Below are 16,744 nucleotides of genomic sequence, written 5' to 3'. Positions count from 1 at the left end.
CGTTAGGACCGATTACATTACATATAGATATAGATATAGATATAGATATAGATATAGATATAGATATAGATATAGATATAGATATAGAAAAAAAATTTCAAAAAAATAAAAAAAATTTCAAACCATCAAAAACCATGAAAAAGTTGGAAGTTAAAATCAGGGAAAATATTTTATATAGAGCAGCGGTTCTCAACCTGTGGGTCGCAACCCCCTTGGTGGTCGAACGACCCTTTCACAGGGGTCGCCTAAGACCATCCTGCATATCAGATATTTACATTACAATTCATAACAGTAGCAACATTACAGTTATGAAGTAGCAATGCAAATAATTTTATGGTTGGGTCACAACATGAGGAACTGTATTTAAAGGGCCAGAAGATTGAGAACCACTGGTATAGAGGTTTTCTAAGAAAAAAAAAGTCACTGAATTCCCTAAAATTTCTCTACTACTATGGTATTACTAAGCTGCAATACTGATCCACATGAATTTTCAAAATAATATACAGTAGTTTCCCCTTGTCCACAGGGAATATGTTCTAAGACCTCCCAGTGGATGCCTGAAATTGCAGATAGTTCAGAATTTTATATATATTATGTTTTTTCTTATGCATATATACATACAATAAAGTTTAATTTATAAATTAGGCACAGTAAAAGATTAACAAATTAAGAATAAAATAGAACAATTATAACAATATACTGTAATAAAAGTCAAATGAATGTGCTTTCTTAAAATATCTTATTGTACACTACTCACCCTTTTTGCAATGATGTGAGATGATAAAATGCTATGTGTTCAGATGAAGTGAGGTGAATGACATAGGTATTGTGACGTAGCATTAGGCTATTATAAAGATTGGTTGAACACAAGCACTGCAATACAGGGACAGTTGACTTGATAACTGAAGTGGCTACTAAGTGACTAACATGCATGGAGCTTAGATTTCATCACACTACTTAGAACAGCACACAGTGTAAAACTTATGAATTGCTTATTTCTAGAATTTTCCATTTAATATTTTCAGACTGTGGTTGACTGTAGGCAATTGAAACCTTGGAAAGCGAAAACAGGGATAAGGGCACTATTGTACTCAATTTTAGTTTCCAAGGTTTGTTCATTTCATTGTAAATAATCAACAGGTGGCAGCACATACTATTATTAAGCAAAGTTTTAATCTGTGCAAAAGATGTGTTCTTGAGAACTTGTATATAAATCAAGCTTTTGTAAATTGAATTCTATTTTTATCATTTAAGAACTCCTTTTTTAATTGCTGATTGGTCTGCAATAAACAATGGCTTATAAAATTTAAAGTTTTGCCCTAGCCTCTGTAAATTAACAAGCCAACACTTAAATGCATCAGAAAGAAACTTTCCAATAAATCTTTTTCTTCTGTGAGTAATTCCCACTCCTGAGGTATGTCATTTGCTTAGGTTCATTTGAATATATGTATATTAAGCTAAGGAAGGGATTCATCCTGCATTGCATTGTTGTTCATAGAAAAAAATCTGAAATGTATTAATAGATGAATGGAACAAGTGCTAAGAACCAAAGGTATCATTTGTGGGGCACTTGACCCTCAGCATGGTGCTTACTTGCTGACTGCACATGTTCCTCCAAAGGTGGTTCATCTGCTCCCTGAACTGAAGCATATCCAGATGATGCAGTCTCACTGCGATTATCTTCTTCATGAGGAGAGGCACTATTAGAAGTTTCATTGGATACAGGGACTTGTAAAGACACTGATCCATCTTCAATATCCACCTTTGGAAAACATTTGAACAAATTAAAAGTCTCAGAGTACATGCTCTTCTTTGACATATCATACAAAGTGTATTCATAGGTGACTTATTACAGCAATGGTTTTTCTTTTAAATATATTTTTATTGATTTCAGAGAGGAATGAAGCGGGAGAGAGAAACATTAATGATGAGAGAGAATCATTAATTGGCTGACTCCTGCACACCCCATACTAGGGATCGAGCCCACAACCCAGGCATATACCCTGACCTGGAATGGAACCTTGACCTCCTGGTTCATAGGTCGACACTCAACTACTGAGTCATGCTGGCTGGGCTACAGAAATGCTTTTAACCTTTTAAACATATAATGCCTTTTAATAATCACAAAAAATCTCTTGCTGGTTTCAGCCAGAGCAGTTGGAGTAATTGGGTCCATTGATGGGCAAAAGATTTTACAAGGAGATTTTCATCACACCTGACATATTCATCTGGGTGATCCCAGTACTTCATAATACAATGCCTGGTACAAGGTAGGCAAAAAAAAAAAAAAAAAAAAATGCGCCCTAACCGGTTTGGCTCAGTGGATAGAGCGTCGGCCTGTGGACTGAAGGGTCCTAGGTTCGATTCCGGTCAAGAGCATGTACCTTGGTTGCAGGCACATCCCCAGTAGGGAGTGTGCAGGAGGCAGCTGATCGATGTTTCTCTCTCATCAATGTTTCTAACTCTCTATCCTTCTCTCTTCCTCTCCGTAAAAAATCAATAAAATATATTTTAAAAAAATATTATGCTGTTCTTAAGGGAACTGAGAATTACTGTATTCTATATCTCCTCAAATCAGGAAGATTTTGTTGAGTTTGACTTTCTGTTGTGTGTACTGTGGAAGAGGTAGTTTTTTTTTTCATTTACCAAATCTATATATATAAAAAGCCCGTGGTTTTAATGCCGTAACGACCAAATAACCGGTCACCAGGAGGTGCATTGATGGATCTTGCCGGCACAATGGATCTGGGGTCCTGCCATGTGCAACAGGTCTGGGTCCCACTTTGTGTGGCGGGTCTGGGATCTGGGGTCCCACTTCACGTGGCAGGTCTGGGATTTGGGGTCCCACCTCACACAGCATGTCTGGGGTCTGGGATCCTGCCTTGTTCGGCGGGTCTGGGATCTAGTGTGATTTTGGCTCACGCAGCACGGCCCACAGGCTCCAATCACAGCAAGGCTGGCAGGTGGGGGACGGGTGGGGTAGCAGATGGGTGGGCGCGGCAAGGTGGGCCCAGCAAGGAGTGCCAGGGTGGGCAGGGCCATGTGATTTCGCGTGCTGGGCTTCTAGTATAATTATAATTTACTAGAGGCCTGGTGCATGAAATACGTGCATGGGGTGGGGGGGTGTCCCTCAGCCCAGCCTGCACCCTCTCCAATCTGGGATCCTTTCACAATCCAGGACTGCTGGCTCCCAACCGCTCACCTGCCTGCCTGCCTGATTGCCCCTAACCACTCTGCCTGCCAGCCTGATCACCCCCTAGCCCAGGGGTGGGCAAACTTTCTGACTCGAGGGCCACAATGGGTTCTTAAACTGAACCGGAGGGCCGGAACAAAAGCATGGATGGAGTGTTTGTGTGAACTAATATAAATCCAAAGTAAACATCATTACATAAAAGGGTACGGTCTTTTTTTTCAATAGTTTTATTCATTTCAAATGGGCCGTAGTTTGCCCACGGCTGCCCTAGCCACTCCCCTGCCAGCCTGATCACCCCCTGGCCACTCCCTTGCCAGCCTGATCACCCCCTAACCACTCCCCTGCCAGTGTGATTGATGCCTAACTGCTCCCTTGCTGGCCGATTGCCCCCAACTGCCCTCCCCTGCAGGCCTGGTCGCCCCCAACTGCCCTCCCTTGCAGGCCTGGTCGCCCCCAACTGCCCTCCGTTTGCCAGCCTGGTCGCCCCTAACTGCCCTCCCCTGCTGGCCTGCTGGCCCACAACTGCCCTCCCCTGCCGGCCTGATCACCTACAACTGCCCTCCCTTGCAGGCTATCTTGTGGCAGCCATCTTGTGTCCACATGGGGCAGCCATCTTTGACCACATGGGGGCAGCCATCTTTGTGTTGGAGTGATGGTCAATTTGCATATTACTCTTTATTAAATAGGATTACTTATACTTTCTGAAACTATAGAAGCTCATTTATCTACAAGTTTGGTTGCTATGGAATAGTAAGACAGTAAAAATGAGAGAGGGGTACTACAAGCCAGTTGGTAGTTTATAAGAACATTACTTCAAATTCTGACCAAAAAATAAGTACATTTGAGAAAAGGGGGGAAGACAGAAAATGGAGGTAGTTCAATATGGCACCTTACTGTCATTATGATATAAATAGGTTCAATTTTTGGTATACACTGTAAGTCTAGCACATTTAATAGCTAAAAAAAAAGGATGTTATTCTCCTGAAGCCCAGATACATAAATAATCCATTGCTTGAGTTCCTTCATATAAAGAGTTTAGTAATGTTTACCTCAATTCCCAAAGCTTTGAGTATATCACATTTGCACATGGGGCAAGTCCTGTGTTCTAACAGCCATGGATCAACACATGTCTTATGGAAAATATGGCTAATGAAGGAAAAAAAATAATTTATCAGTTGTGAAATAGCAACAACACTTTGCCTAATGTACTAATAGGTTACCCTGTAGTTTCACTTAGTCTTTTAACAGATGTTTGTTTTTTCTCTTTTAAACACACTATTACAAGCAGCAATTTTCAACCTTTTTCATCTCATGGCACACATAAACTAGTTACTCAAATTCTGTGGCACACCAAAAAATATATGATTTTTTTTTTGCCAATCTGACAAAAAACTAGGTATAATTTTGATTCATTCATACCAGACAGCTATTGTGTTGGCAATTGTCATTTTTTATTTGACAATTTAAGGGAAAAGAGATCAGTGCCCCTAACTAAGTAGTCAGGTGTTGCATGCTTTAAAAATTCTTGTGGCCTATGGGTTGAAAATAGCTGTATTACAGCATAAATACCAAGAAGGAGCCATAGAAGCAAAATTTGGAAATTTCATAAAATAGTATTTTTTAATATAAAAGCCCTATTATTCTAGCTTCAAAAGATATAGTTTCGCCGAAACCAGTTTGGCTCAGTGGATAGAGCGTCGGCTTGCAGACTGAAAGGTCCCAGGTTCGATTCTGGTCAAGGGCATGTACCTGGGTTGCGGGCACATCTCCAGTAGGAGATGTGCAGGAGGCAGCTGATCGATGTTTCTCTCTCATCGATGTTTCTGACTCTCTATCTCTCTCCCTTCCTCTCTGTAAAAAATCAATAAAATATATTAAGAAAAAAAGATATAGTTTCAATACTCATTACTCAAAAAATGACTAAGACACTGCTGTCCTAAGACTTTGTTCAGTATTTCAGATCTTAATTATCTTGTCATTCCCTAACTGTAAAATGGTACGGTTGGTCATTCCCAATAATACAGTACAATACAGTATTGAATACAACATAGTGCTGATTCTTTAGGCAATATTATACATGCTTAGGGCACCACTTTTTAGTAGCTAAAAGAAAGAGTGTTAAGAACAACTTTCAGGAGAGAGATAATAAATAAAAAACCCCACAAAAGAATGAATTCTTCCAAATAGGCACTAATAAGTTGATGTTATGTTTTTTCCTTAATAGAATTGCTAGCATGAATTTAAATAACCTAGTATATATACAGTATAATTGTGGTGCTGACTAGGTTCTCAGTTTTATATGAAACTCGTTTACAAATTTTATCAAATTATGGACACTTTATATAATTAGCCATATATCAATTTCAATATTATTAAAAATAAAGCATTCTCCTATATTTAAATGAAAATAACAAAATAAATACTTTAGGGGGTAGGGGAGGCCGGGGGAAGGTCAAGGGGGGGGGGGAAAGGAGACATATGTAATACGCTTTGTAATACTTTAAGCAATAAAACAAAATTTAATAAATAAATAAACGAATACTTTATTTACATAAACTTGGAAATATTCAAAATAGTTTCCCCCATTACAATCATTTTTGTAAATCAGCTATTCTTATTGATGATATAAATGAAAATCAAACTTACTTGCAGGTTAAGATGCGCACTAAATCATTTGGTTTATACAGTTCAATACACACAGCACAACTATCTCCATCAGGACCAATTTCCTATGAGCAAATAGTTATTGTTACTCTAACGGATAAGAAACAATACATTAAACTACAGAACAAGATCAGAATATACATGTCTTAAATTGCATAAATTCCTATAGAAAGAACATCATATCACTAAATGACTATGTTTAATATGCAATTTAAAATTATTTACACTTTAAAATGTCAAACTTATAGAAACAGAGAGTAGAAACGTGGCTGCCAGGGACTGGAGGTGGAGGAAATTGGCAGAAGTTGGTAAAAGGGTACAAACTTTCAGCTATAAGGTCTGAGGATCTAATTAAAACATGGTGACTACAGTTGATTACACTGCATTACATAATTGCAATTTAAAATAAAATTATTTAGACTTAAAAATGTAAAAGAATAAAGTTATCTAAAAGGGGAATAGCACAAAGAAAAACATGGAGCACTTATTTAAACGCTTTTCCTAGATTTAATTTACAAAATGCCATTTGTACAATTCTTTAGCTATGTTGTCCCCTTTATTTATTTTTATTATTATTTTTTAATCCTCACCCTAGAATATTTTTCCATTGATTTTTTTAAGAGAATGGAAGCGAGAAAGACAGAGAGAAATATCGATGTGAGAGAAACAAATCAATTGGTTTCTCCTGCATGAGCCCTGACCAGGGCCCGGGCCAGAGAGGAGCCTGCAACTGAGGTACCGGCCCTTAACTGGAATCAAACCCGCAACCCTTTGGTCCGCAGGCCCACATTCTATCCACTGAGCCAAACCAGCTAGGGCAATTTAAAGAAAATTAAGATATAATTCACATACAGCAAAATTCACTCTTTTTAGTATGCAGTTTTGCAAGTTTAGACAAACATGCCACTTAATCACCACCACAATCAAAATATAAAATAGTTTTATTACCTCAACAAATTCCTCTGTACCCCTTTGTAGTTACCTCTCCTTTTACCCCCACCCTCTGGCAACCACTGATCTGTTTTCAGTTTCTATACTTTTGGCTTTTCTAGAATTTCATATACTAGTAAATGGACTCCTGCATTTGAGTCTGACTTCTTTAAGTTAACATAATGCATTTGAGAGTCATTCATATTGTTGTGTGTATTGGTAGGGTCCCCTCCCTTTATATTGCTAACCAGTATTCTGGGATATCAATGTACCACAGTTATTTATCCATTCACCAATTGAAGGACATTTGGGTTCTTTCCCATTGTTGGTAATTATTAATAAAGCTGAACAATTGTGTACAAGTTTTTTTTTTTAAATATATTTTATTGATTTTTCACAGAGAGGAAGGGAGAGAGATAGAAAGCCAGAAACATCGATGAGAGAGAAACATCGACCAGCCGCCTCCTGCACATCTCCTACTGGGGATGTGCAACCAAGGTACATGCCCCCGACCGGAATCGAACCCGGGACCCCTCAGTCCGCAGGCCGACGCTCCATCCACTGAGCCAAACCGGTTTCGGCTGTGTACAAGTTTTTATGTGAACACATTTTTTCCCTCTAGGGTAAATATTTAGTAGTGAGATTGCTGTGTTGTTTGCAAAGTGTATATTTGTCTAGATAAAGAACCGCCAAACTGTTTTCCAAACTGGCTGTACATTGCATTCTTACCAGCAAATGCATGAGAGTTCCAGTTTTTCCACATCTTGGCCAGCTCTTGGTATTGTCAATTGTATTTGTTTTAGCCATTCTAATGAATGTGCTGTGTTATCGCATTGTGGTTTGTATTTGCATTTCCCTAATGACTAATGATGTTGAGCATCCTTTTATGTGCTTTTTTGCCATCCATGTGGTAACATGTCTGTTCTGCCCATTTTTCACTAGGTTGCTTGTTTTTTTACTGTTTAGTCTTGAGAGTTCTTCATAGATTCTGGATACAGCTCTTTATCAGATATGGGGTTTGCAGGTATTTTCTCCCAGTCTGTTGCTTGTCTTTTCATTCTCTTTTTAAAAAAATTATATTTTATTGATTTTTTTACAGAGAGGAAGGGAGAAGGACAGGGATAGAGAGTTAGAAACATCGACTCAGCTGCTTCCTGCACACTCCCTACTGGGGATTTGCCCGCAACCAAGGTACATGCTCTTGACCAGAATCGAACCTGGAACCCTTCAGTCTGCAGGCCGACACTCTATCCACTGAGCCAAACCAGTCAGGGCAGTCTTTTCATTCTCTTAACAGTGTCTTTCAAAGAGCAAAAATTCTTAATTTTGACAGAGTTAAATTTCTCATTTTTTTTCTTTAATGGGCATGTTTTTGGTATCACATCTAATTAATTTTTGCCTAACCCAAGCCATGAAGATATTTTTCTCTGAAGTTTTCCTCTAAAAATTTCATAGTTCTAGGTTTTATATTTAGGCCTGCGATCCATTTTGAGTTAATTTTCACAAAGGGTATAAAGTATGGATTGAGGTTCACTTTTGCATATGGATGTTCAATCATTGCATATAGAGACACAACAATTGGCTATTTTTCTTCATTGAATTGCCTTTCCACCTTTGTCAAAATCAATTAACCATATATATGCTGGTCTCTTTCTGGACTTTCTCTTCTATTCCATTGATTTAAATAAAGATCTCTCCTTTCTCCAATATCACAATATCTTAAAAAAATAATTCTGCAAATCAGGTAATGTGAGTCATCCAAATGTTCTTCTTTACAAAAATTGCTTTGGTTATTGTAATTCTTTTGATTTCCTTATAAGCCTAGAATCAACTTGTCAATTTCTATAAAAGATCCAACTAGGATTCTGATTGAAACTACATTGAATAAATAGATTAGTTTTTTGGGGGGGATTGATATTTTGACAACAGTGAGTATTCTGACCCATGCACATTTATTTAGGTCTTCCTTGATTTCTTTTTTATGTTTTGCAGTTTTCAGCATATAAATCTTATGCATATTTTGTAAGATTTATACCTAAGTATTTAATGGTTTTGGTGCTATTATAAATGGTATTTTTATGTTTATCATTTCATGTACTAGAACATGCTGAGCTATGTTATGAAAATTTATACAACTACCCACTCTGTCCACATACCCTATAACTTATGACCAACTGGTGTAACATTAAAAGCCACATCTACATATCGGCACAGATCTTACTGATTGTTAAGCTTAAACTTATGACCATAGTTGCTATCACTCTAACATTCTGATCTCACCAACCAACAAGCCACATATACACTTTTATACTATAGCTGATTTAAAATGAAGAGCAGCAGAAGCAACATAACATGACATGGCATAGAGAAAACCCTAGAGATGATTAGTCCAATGTGCTCATTTTTCAAACTTGTGCTAATTCAGTAGCCACTACCACATGTGCCTGAAATGTGACTGATTTGAACTGAAATGTGCCCATAAGTATAAAATATACACTAGATGTTGAAGACTTAGTAAAATATAAATGTAAAATATTGCAGTAATAATTATATATTGATTACATGTTGAAATGATTATATTTTAGATATATTATACTAGGCATTAAAATTAATTTGTCTTTTTAAAACTTTTTAATGTGGCTACTAGAAAATTTATTTATTCATTTTTTATTTTAGTAAATTGGTATTTTTTTATTTTAATAAGTTCTATATTTTTGATACACAATTTACACATTAATGGTAGTTTTTAACTGTCTTAACCTAAACCTAATTATTTAAGTAAAGCTATATTGAAGCATTGTATTAGTTTCCTATTGTTGCTAAAACAATTTACTATTACTTTATGGTTTAAATAACAAATTTATTTTCTTATTGCCTTGGAAATCATAATTTAAAAAATCAAGGTGTTGGCAGTGCTGTGCTATTTCTGAAGACTTCAGGGGTGAATCCCTTTCCTTACTTTTTCCAGATTCTAGAGTGTGTCTGCATTCCTTGACTCATGGCCTCCTTCTTGTGTCACCACCCAACCTCTTGTTTCCATGTACAGTAGTCAAATCTGCCCCTTCCTCCCTCTAACAATGATACTGTGATTATATTTAGGATCCACCTGGATAATCCAGGATAACCTCCCCATCTCAAGATCCTTCCTTAATTGAATCACATATGTAAAATTTCTTTTTGCCATATAAAGTAACATTTACAAGTTCAGGGACTAGAACCTAGATAGCTTTGGGAGTCATTATTCAGCCTATCTTCAACATTGAATAAATTTTCCAAGTTAAGATTTATAAATTCAAATGAAAATACTACTTTGGAAGAACATTTAGCTTTAACAATGGCTTGCTAAGCATTGCTTTAAAACAAAAGGCATTTTAAGTCACAAATGTACCTTGTCTCCTTGTTTCAGTGTGCGTAGTTGAAGCCTTCCAATAGCTTTTTTAGCATCTGCCTTTAATTGTCTCTGTAATAAAAAAGAATAGGTATTACAAAAACTATTAAAAATACAATGATAAAGTTATAATTAAAAATATTTATTCAGTTAAATAGATTTTAAAAGATAAAATTTTTTAAAATATAAAATTTAATTAATTATAATAATTGTCTTACTTATCTGATATGGGGCAGGATTTTTTAAATTACTGAAACTTTTCACTTATTATGTTTCCCTAACTTCTTAAACAGCATCTTCGGGCTACAACAGTAAAAGCTACGTGTCCCCATTCCAAATGAATTCAAATGTTATGAATTTTCAAAGCAATATTCCTATTTTCAAGCTCAGAGAATCTTAAAGTAGATCTTTTCCTTTCTTTAAAAAATCATTTCTCACTTGGTAGAAAGTACACAGGATTTGGATTTAAATGGACCTAGATGAAAATCTGACTTTGTTACTTATTAAATGAATAATCCTGAACAACTAATTTAATTTTTTGAGCTTGTTTACACATCTATAAAATAAGGATATTACCAACCCTTACAGTGTTATTTAGTATTAGGAAAAATAATTACTGTTTATAATCACTACTACCTTGTAAAGAGGGTGGCTTCTGAGAGTGGTAGGCCTGTTTTTTTCCTACTGAGCACATACCTAGAGGAGTCTAGGCATGTAAAGACAAGCCCCAGGCTCATTTAAGGAATAAGGACTAAAATGTAGTACATAATTGAATCAGAAGTAAAATTGGGGTATAGGGGAAATCAGAGATTGGGAAAAGGTAAGAAAGAGAGTAATCAATGAGAAACTCTCCTTCTATGTGAGAAGAACTGTTCAAAGATAAATCCCAGGTGGTATGATTTATTCAGTGTTAATCTGAAGTTATTTGTGATGCTGCAAAAAGATATGCCCCTTTCACTAAAATCTATCTCATACACAAATACCTCAATTGAATATAATATATGTGTAAACTGAAGAAGAAGCCAGTTGTCACACCTGGATGGATGCTCTGTGGAATAGAGAGATAGTATGTGCAGCATGGCAAGATAATAAACTATCTTCCTATTTTAAACTGCAAAATGAACAAACTTGGTAGAAATTCAGTAAAAAGTAAGCACCTAGAACCAGAGGTCATTGTGAGAATGTAGACAGCTTCTTCATCCATATATGTATCTCCATCCCCAGCAGGGAGACCTACATCTGACATTTATGTGATGTGAAAATTAGAGATAATTCAAGTATCTAGTGTAATATCTGGCATATAGCAGACACTCAATAAAATGTTTATTAAATGAAAATATAAACTACTATTCAAAATAAGCATAACAGGTTCTTGTAACATGTTTATATATAACTGCAGCAAATATATGTTGGAAGGAAATAATCCATGAATGTAGGTATGTAAGGAAATTCCTTAATGCTCAAACCTACCTCCTACATAAGATATCATTATGTGAAAGGTATTTGGCTTAATGCCAAGAAGATTACTATCTAAACTATTTATTTGCTATCACAGGAACAACAGAAACTTCTCAGATTGTTACCTGACCAGCAAATATAACAATAGAAATAGTTAATAGGAAGGCCTAGTCCTCAGAAGGAAAGAAGTGTTAATCGAGGTCCCTTCATTCTCATTTTGGGACTTAATTATGAGTTAACTCACAAGGAGAATTCTATGATGGCGCTTTATTTTGAGCACAAATATTTTCTCTTCAATTTTGTTACTTATATTTCATATATATAAAAGCCCAGGACCAAACAGTGGAATGACCAGAACAACCGGTCGCTATGATGCACACAGTGGCAGCCAACCAGCCTGATCCGGGCCCTGATTGCCCCCCCAACCTCCCGTCGTCCCTGCTCCTGGCCAGCCCCGTCCCTGATAGCCCCCCCACCCCGATCGGGGACAGGGCCGCCCACAGCCCCTCCCCGGGCCCCTGCCACCATTCCTCCCCCCTGCTGGTTGGCCCCCCCATAGGCCCCGATCAGAGGGGCCAGCCAGCCAACCTCCCGGGGTCCCTCCCCTTGGCCAGCCAGTCCCCCAATAGGCCTTGATTGCCGACCAGGCCGAGGGACCTCACCTGTGCACAAATTCATGCATCAGGCCTCTAGTAAGTATATTATAGAGTGACAGTGAAAGGAAGTACACTTAGGATCTTTAGAACTGGAAGAACTTTTAGAGTTCACTTAGCCTGATATCAAATCTGATAGATAAGAAAAGTGATGCCCAAGGAGGAGAAATGCCTTGCTCAACATCTCTGAGTTCACAGTTAGTCCTACTGAAGCCCAGAATTAGTGTTTCTTCCCAACATCAAGGAAACCATCTTTTTTTATTATTATTATTTTTTTTACTGTGGCTTGGAACAGGAAGTTGGTACTACTTCCTTATATTTATACAATTATTTTATAATTTAAAAATATCTTTATATCTGTTACCTCATTTAATTATCACAACAACCTCCTGAGGGAGATAATATCCTCATTTTAAAGATGAGCAAATGGAAGCTTGGAAAAGTAAAAAATAAAAACAAAGACAAAATAAAACAAAAACTCGTCCAAAAGGGCATGCCACCTCTAAATGATAAAGCTGTTACTGGAACTCTTCATATTCCAAGATTCCATTACAATACTCCTATCCATGACTCAGCTACCTTTTGAAGTTTTTCCAACTCCTGGATTCTATGGTCTTTCAAATTGTTGCCAGTCCTTAAAGTGAACAAGCAGTATGCCAACAGGACCCTGACCTTGGCCTAGACTTCCAAATGTAACTATTTTTTTTTTTGTATATAGATCATGAGCTTTAAGATACCAAGATTAGAAAAATGCAAATGATAAGTAAAAGAACCAAGAACAGGAAATAGGAAAAGGAAAACATGTAGTTAAGTCTTTGACAATCATTTTACACTTTGTCTTTAGAGCACTTCTGAATTAGGCTTAAGCAACAAACTCTACAACACAATTAGAGAAATGAACTCACAAGGATACAAGTCGGAGATACAAAAAGACAGAGCAAAACCCAATATGCCAGAAGATTCTAAGCAGCGGACTTGATTATGAAGAATTTATAAAAGATTTGTAGCACAGTAGAAACCAATGTTTAACAAAGCAGCCCTGGAATAAAAGAAAAATCATTTAAAAGGAAGTTTGAATATTTCCAGTAACTCCTCCTGAGCTTAAAAAAAACAACCAAAAGTCATTTTCTTTAAATATGGATGTGAGCCATATGATTTTGGTAAGAAGCACAAACTATATTTTTGGAACTTGGATGAAATTCACTTGCAAAACTGCAATTAGTATTCAAAATATTTCACTGTCAACACTGATAGCAAAAGATTCCAAGATGCATTCATTCCTATAAAAACTGAAATATGAGAAGAACATTAAGACCAAGTAGTTTATATTATGTACATATGCTTGGATAATATTATTTAAGTCAAACTTCTGAGTGCTCAAATATGTTTCAACATTTAAAGACAATATGCCCCAAAACAAACTGTAATTTACCTACTATTCCTTAAAAATAACTTCAAGATTATATCTACTTTCTTAGACAAGTTACATTAGACACTTTTCCAATGTCTCTCCACCATATCAGAATTCTCTTCTATCCCATCAATTCCAATAGGACAGTGTTTCTACCTCTTACCATATTCTGTAATTGTATTATTCATGTCTTTCTCTCCCACTAGATTGCTAGTACTGTGTGTTTAACATGAAAAAAATCCCATAGTGCTTAGTCAGTGCTCAAAGATTAGCTTCTGAATTTATAAAATTAAAACAGATTTTCATGATTTTCTCATCCAAGTCACAGTTTTACTTATTAAAAGCCTCTACTTGTTAAATTTAGGAAGTTTTTTTTTAATTTTTTATTGATTAAGTTATTACATATGTGTCCTTATCCCCACGTTACCCCCTATCCCCCCCACACATGCTTAGATAACATGTACTGGGATTCTACCATATGTCAGGTTCAACACTAAGCTTAGTGTCATCTTGTTTAATCATTATCAATCTTATGGAATGGGTATGTTAGTATCCAAGTTTTATAGACAAGAAAAGATTAAGAAGCTTGACTAAAGTCCAGGCAGCTGGTTAGCTGCAGAGCTGTGATTCAATTCAAGCCCAGGTTCCAACTGGCTTTAAAGCCCATAATCACTCCACTATAGTACACTGCCTCCATTGTGTCTTCAAAAGGCTTCATATTCCTTATGAAGAAGATAAATAAAATAAATAAGAAAAAAGAAATCTCAAAGTCAGCTATTATCCAATCTTCAAATCCTTCCTAAATTGGCTACTTACTGAGATTTGGGGAACTCTTTTAAACAAGTATATTATAACAACATACTCCTTCCTCTTCCTCCCCCATCTTAAGAAATACCTGGTCAAAGAATATTTGGCAGTAGAGTTCAAGGCTAATTCAAAGAAGCTTAGTTGTTGGCCAATTTTTTAAAAAACATAAGCTTACTGTCATTATTTAAGCTATTCAAAAGCTGTGATTGCTCTCACTGAAGAATCTCAGGTATATAGTATTTTGGGTTCTGATTAGGGCTTTATTTGGACTGAAAATGATATTCTGCATAGTTCATTTGTGTACTTATATCCAATTAAATAAAAATAATGTTTCAGTCTGGTGATCTTTTAGACTGGTTTTGGTCCCAAGGCATTCAGATTTTAGCTTAACTGAAACCTACATGAATAACACTAGCCATGTAGTCAAACCTAATTACTTGATAGGAGGCAAGGCCTGCAAAAGCAAAAAAGGGGAGTGTGCCTGGTCAGTGTGACTCAATGGTTGAGCATTGACCTATGAACCAGGAGGTCATGGTTCGATTCCCAGTCAGGGCGTATGCCCAGGTTGCAAGCTCGATCCCCAGTGTGGGTGTGCAGGAGGCAGCTGATCAATGATTCCCTTTCATCATTGATGTTTCCATCTTTCTCTCTATCTCCCTCTCTCTTCCTCTCAGAAATAAATAAAACCATATTGTATTTTTTAAAAAAGAGAGTAGGGTGGACAAAAGAAAACTAGATTTTCCTGCACTTAAGTCATGATTAAAAAAAGATTATTTTTCTTTTATCTTGAGTGAGAGAGGAAGGGAGGAGAGGGCAAGAGAGAATCATTGATGTGAGGGTGAAACATCAATCAGCTGCTTCCTGCACAACCCCTATTGGGGATTGAGCCCACAACCCAGGCATGTGCCCTGACTGGGAATTGAACTGGCAACATTTTGGTACATGGAAGGATGCCCAACCAACTGAGCCAGGGCTAGTCACCACTTTTTAAAACAAATATTTTCATAAACATTTGGCTCAGAATATATAAAACAGAATTCTTAAAATCAAGAATTATAGTAAGAGGATTTCCCCCCATATATTCCTGTGAACAAAATCAATGTCTAAGTCATGTGGCTGTTTAGATCTATAAGAACTGAAAAAAATCTATATTTTCCAATAAAAAAAACTATGCATAATATTTGAATGAAAGCATCTGTAAAGGAAAGAGGAAGTACAGACAATAAAATAGCTCCCCATAAGTCTATAGAATTCCTGAGATGGGGGTAAATAGGAGTGCAGACCACTCACATGCAGGTTATTCACTGTGAATAATATGAGGAAATGCACTGTTAGGAAAAGAAGTAAAGAAAAGGGGATTTCAACCCAGTATATAGGTATGGCTCAGATTATAGCATTTTTTCAAAGAAAGACAAGCAAAACCTCTATGAAAGGGTAATATGCTAATTAGACTGGATGTCTTCCAGACATCCAGCCGGACGTCCTTCTGGACAAAGCCATGGTGGTGGGGGCTGAGACAGAGGCAGTTAGGGGTGATCAGGCCAGCAGGGGAGAGCAGTTAGGGGAGACCAGGCTGGTAGGGGAGGGCAAGTAGGGACAATAAGGCCAGCAGGCAGAGGTGGTTAGGGGCAATCAGGTAGGCAGGGGAGCGGTTGGGGGCAATCAGGCCAGCAAGGGAGCAGTTAGGGGCGATCAGGCAGGAAGGCAGAGAGGTTAGGGGCAATCAGGTAGGTAGGCAGGTGAGCGATTAGGAGCCAGCAGTCCCAGATTGCGAGAGGGATTAGGCCTAAACAGGCAGTTGGACATCCCTCTGGGGGTCCTGGATTGGAGAGGGTGCAGGTAGGGCTGAGGGATCCCCCCCAATGCACGAATTTCATGCACTGGGCCTCTAGTTAGTGATATAAATATAAAGTTAGAGTAAGTAAATATGTAAAACTCCTGAAGCCTATAGGAGCTTTCTTTTATTCAGTGAGAAAATCAGAGAAAGACTATAAAACTAGGTCCAACTCACATAAGATTTTATTTAATTTACTATTATTACATAAGAGACAAAATAATGGTTTTGTAAAAGACACTAATTCTCAAACATATGCAGAAACAGAGACATGCATGCAAACACACCTACCACAAATGTGTATAGTATATTGATAGTGCATGCAGATAGCTGATACAATCTTCCAGTTAATTTCCCACAGTAGTAGAGAAAACTTAATGTAACTAGAAATATTTCAAATATTTTT

At 37.0% G+C, this 16,744-nt stretch overlaps 1 protein-coding gene across 2 annotated transcripts in view; it reads right to left on the bottom strand.

Annotated features, from left to right (window-relative positions):
* The window catches only part of RNF128 (ring finger protein 128), a gene marked incomplete at its 5' end in the record, with an annotated part of 147,813 nt that overhangs the window by 20,385 nt on the left and 110,684 nt on the right, over nt 1-16,744 (bottom strand). For both annotated transcript variants that reach the window (XM_081115345.1, XM_081115344.1), the window contains 4 exons: nt 1,594-1,762; nt 4,243-4,339; nt 5,840-5,922; nt 10,176-10,247. In XM_081115345.1, coding sequence (XP_080971471.1) covers nt 1,594-1,762; nt 4,243-4,339; nt 5,840-5,922; nt 10,176-10,247 — 421 coding nt within the window. The remainder of the gene's footprint in view (nt 1-1,593; nt 1,763-4,242; nt 4,340-5,839; nt 5,923-10,175; nt 10,248-16,744) is intronic.

The sequence above is a fragment of the Myotis nattereri genome (genome assembly GCF_964212035.1).
Source record: "Myotis nattereri genome assembly, chromosome: X".
In the NCBI taxonomy this organism is placed as follows: domain Eukaryota; kingdom Metazoa; phylum Chordata; class Mammalia; order Chiroptera; family Vespertilionidae; genus Myotis; species Myotis nattereri.
Note: the sequence above shows the minus strand (reverse complement) of the source record. Positions and strands in the feature narration are given on the sequence as shown.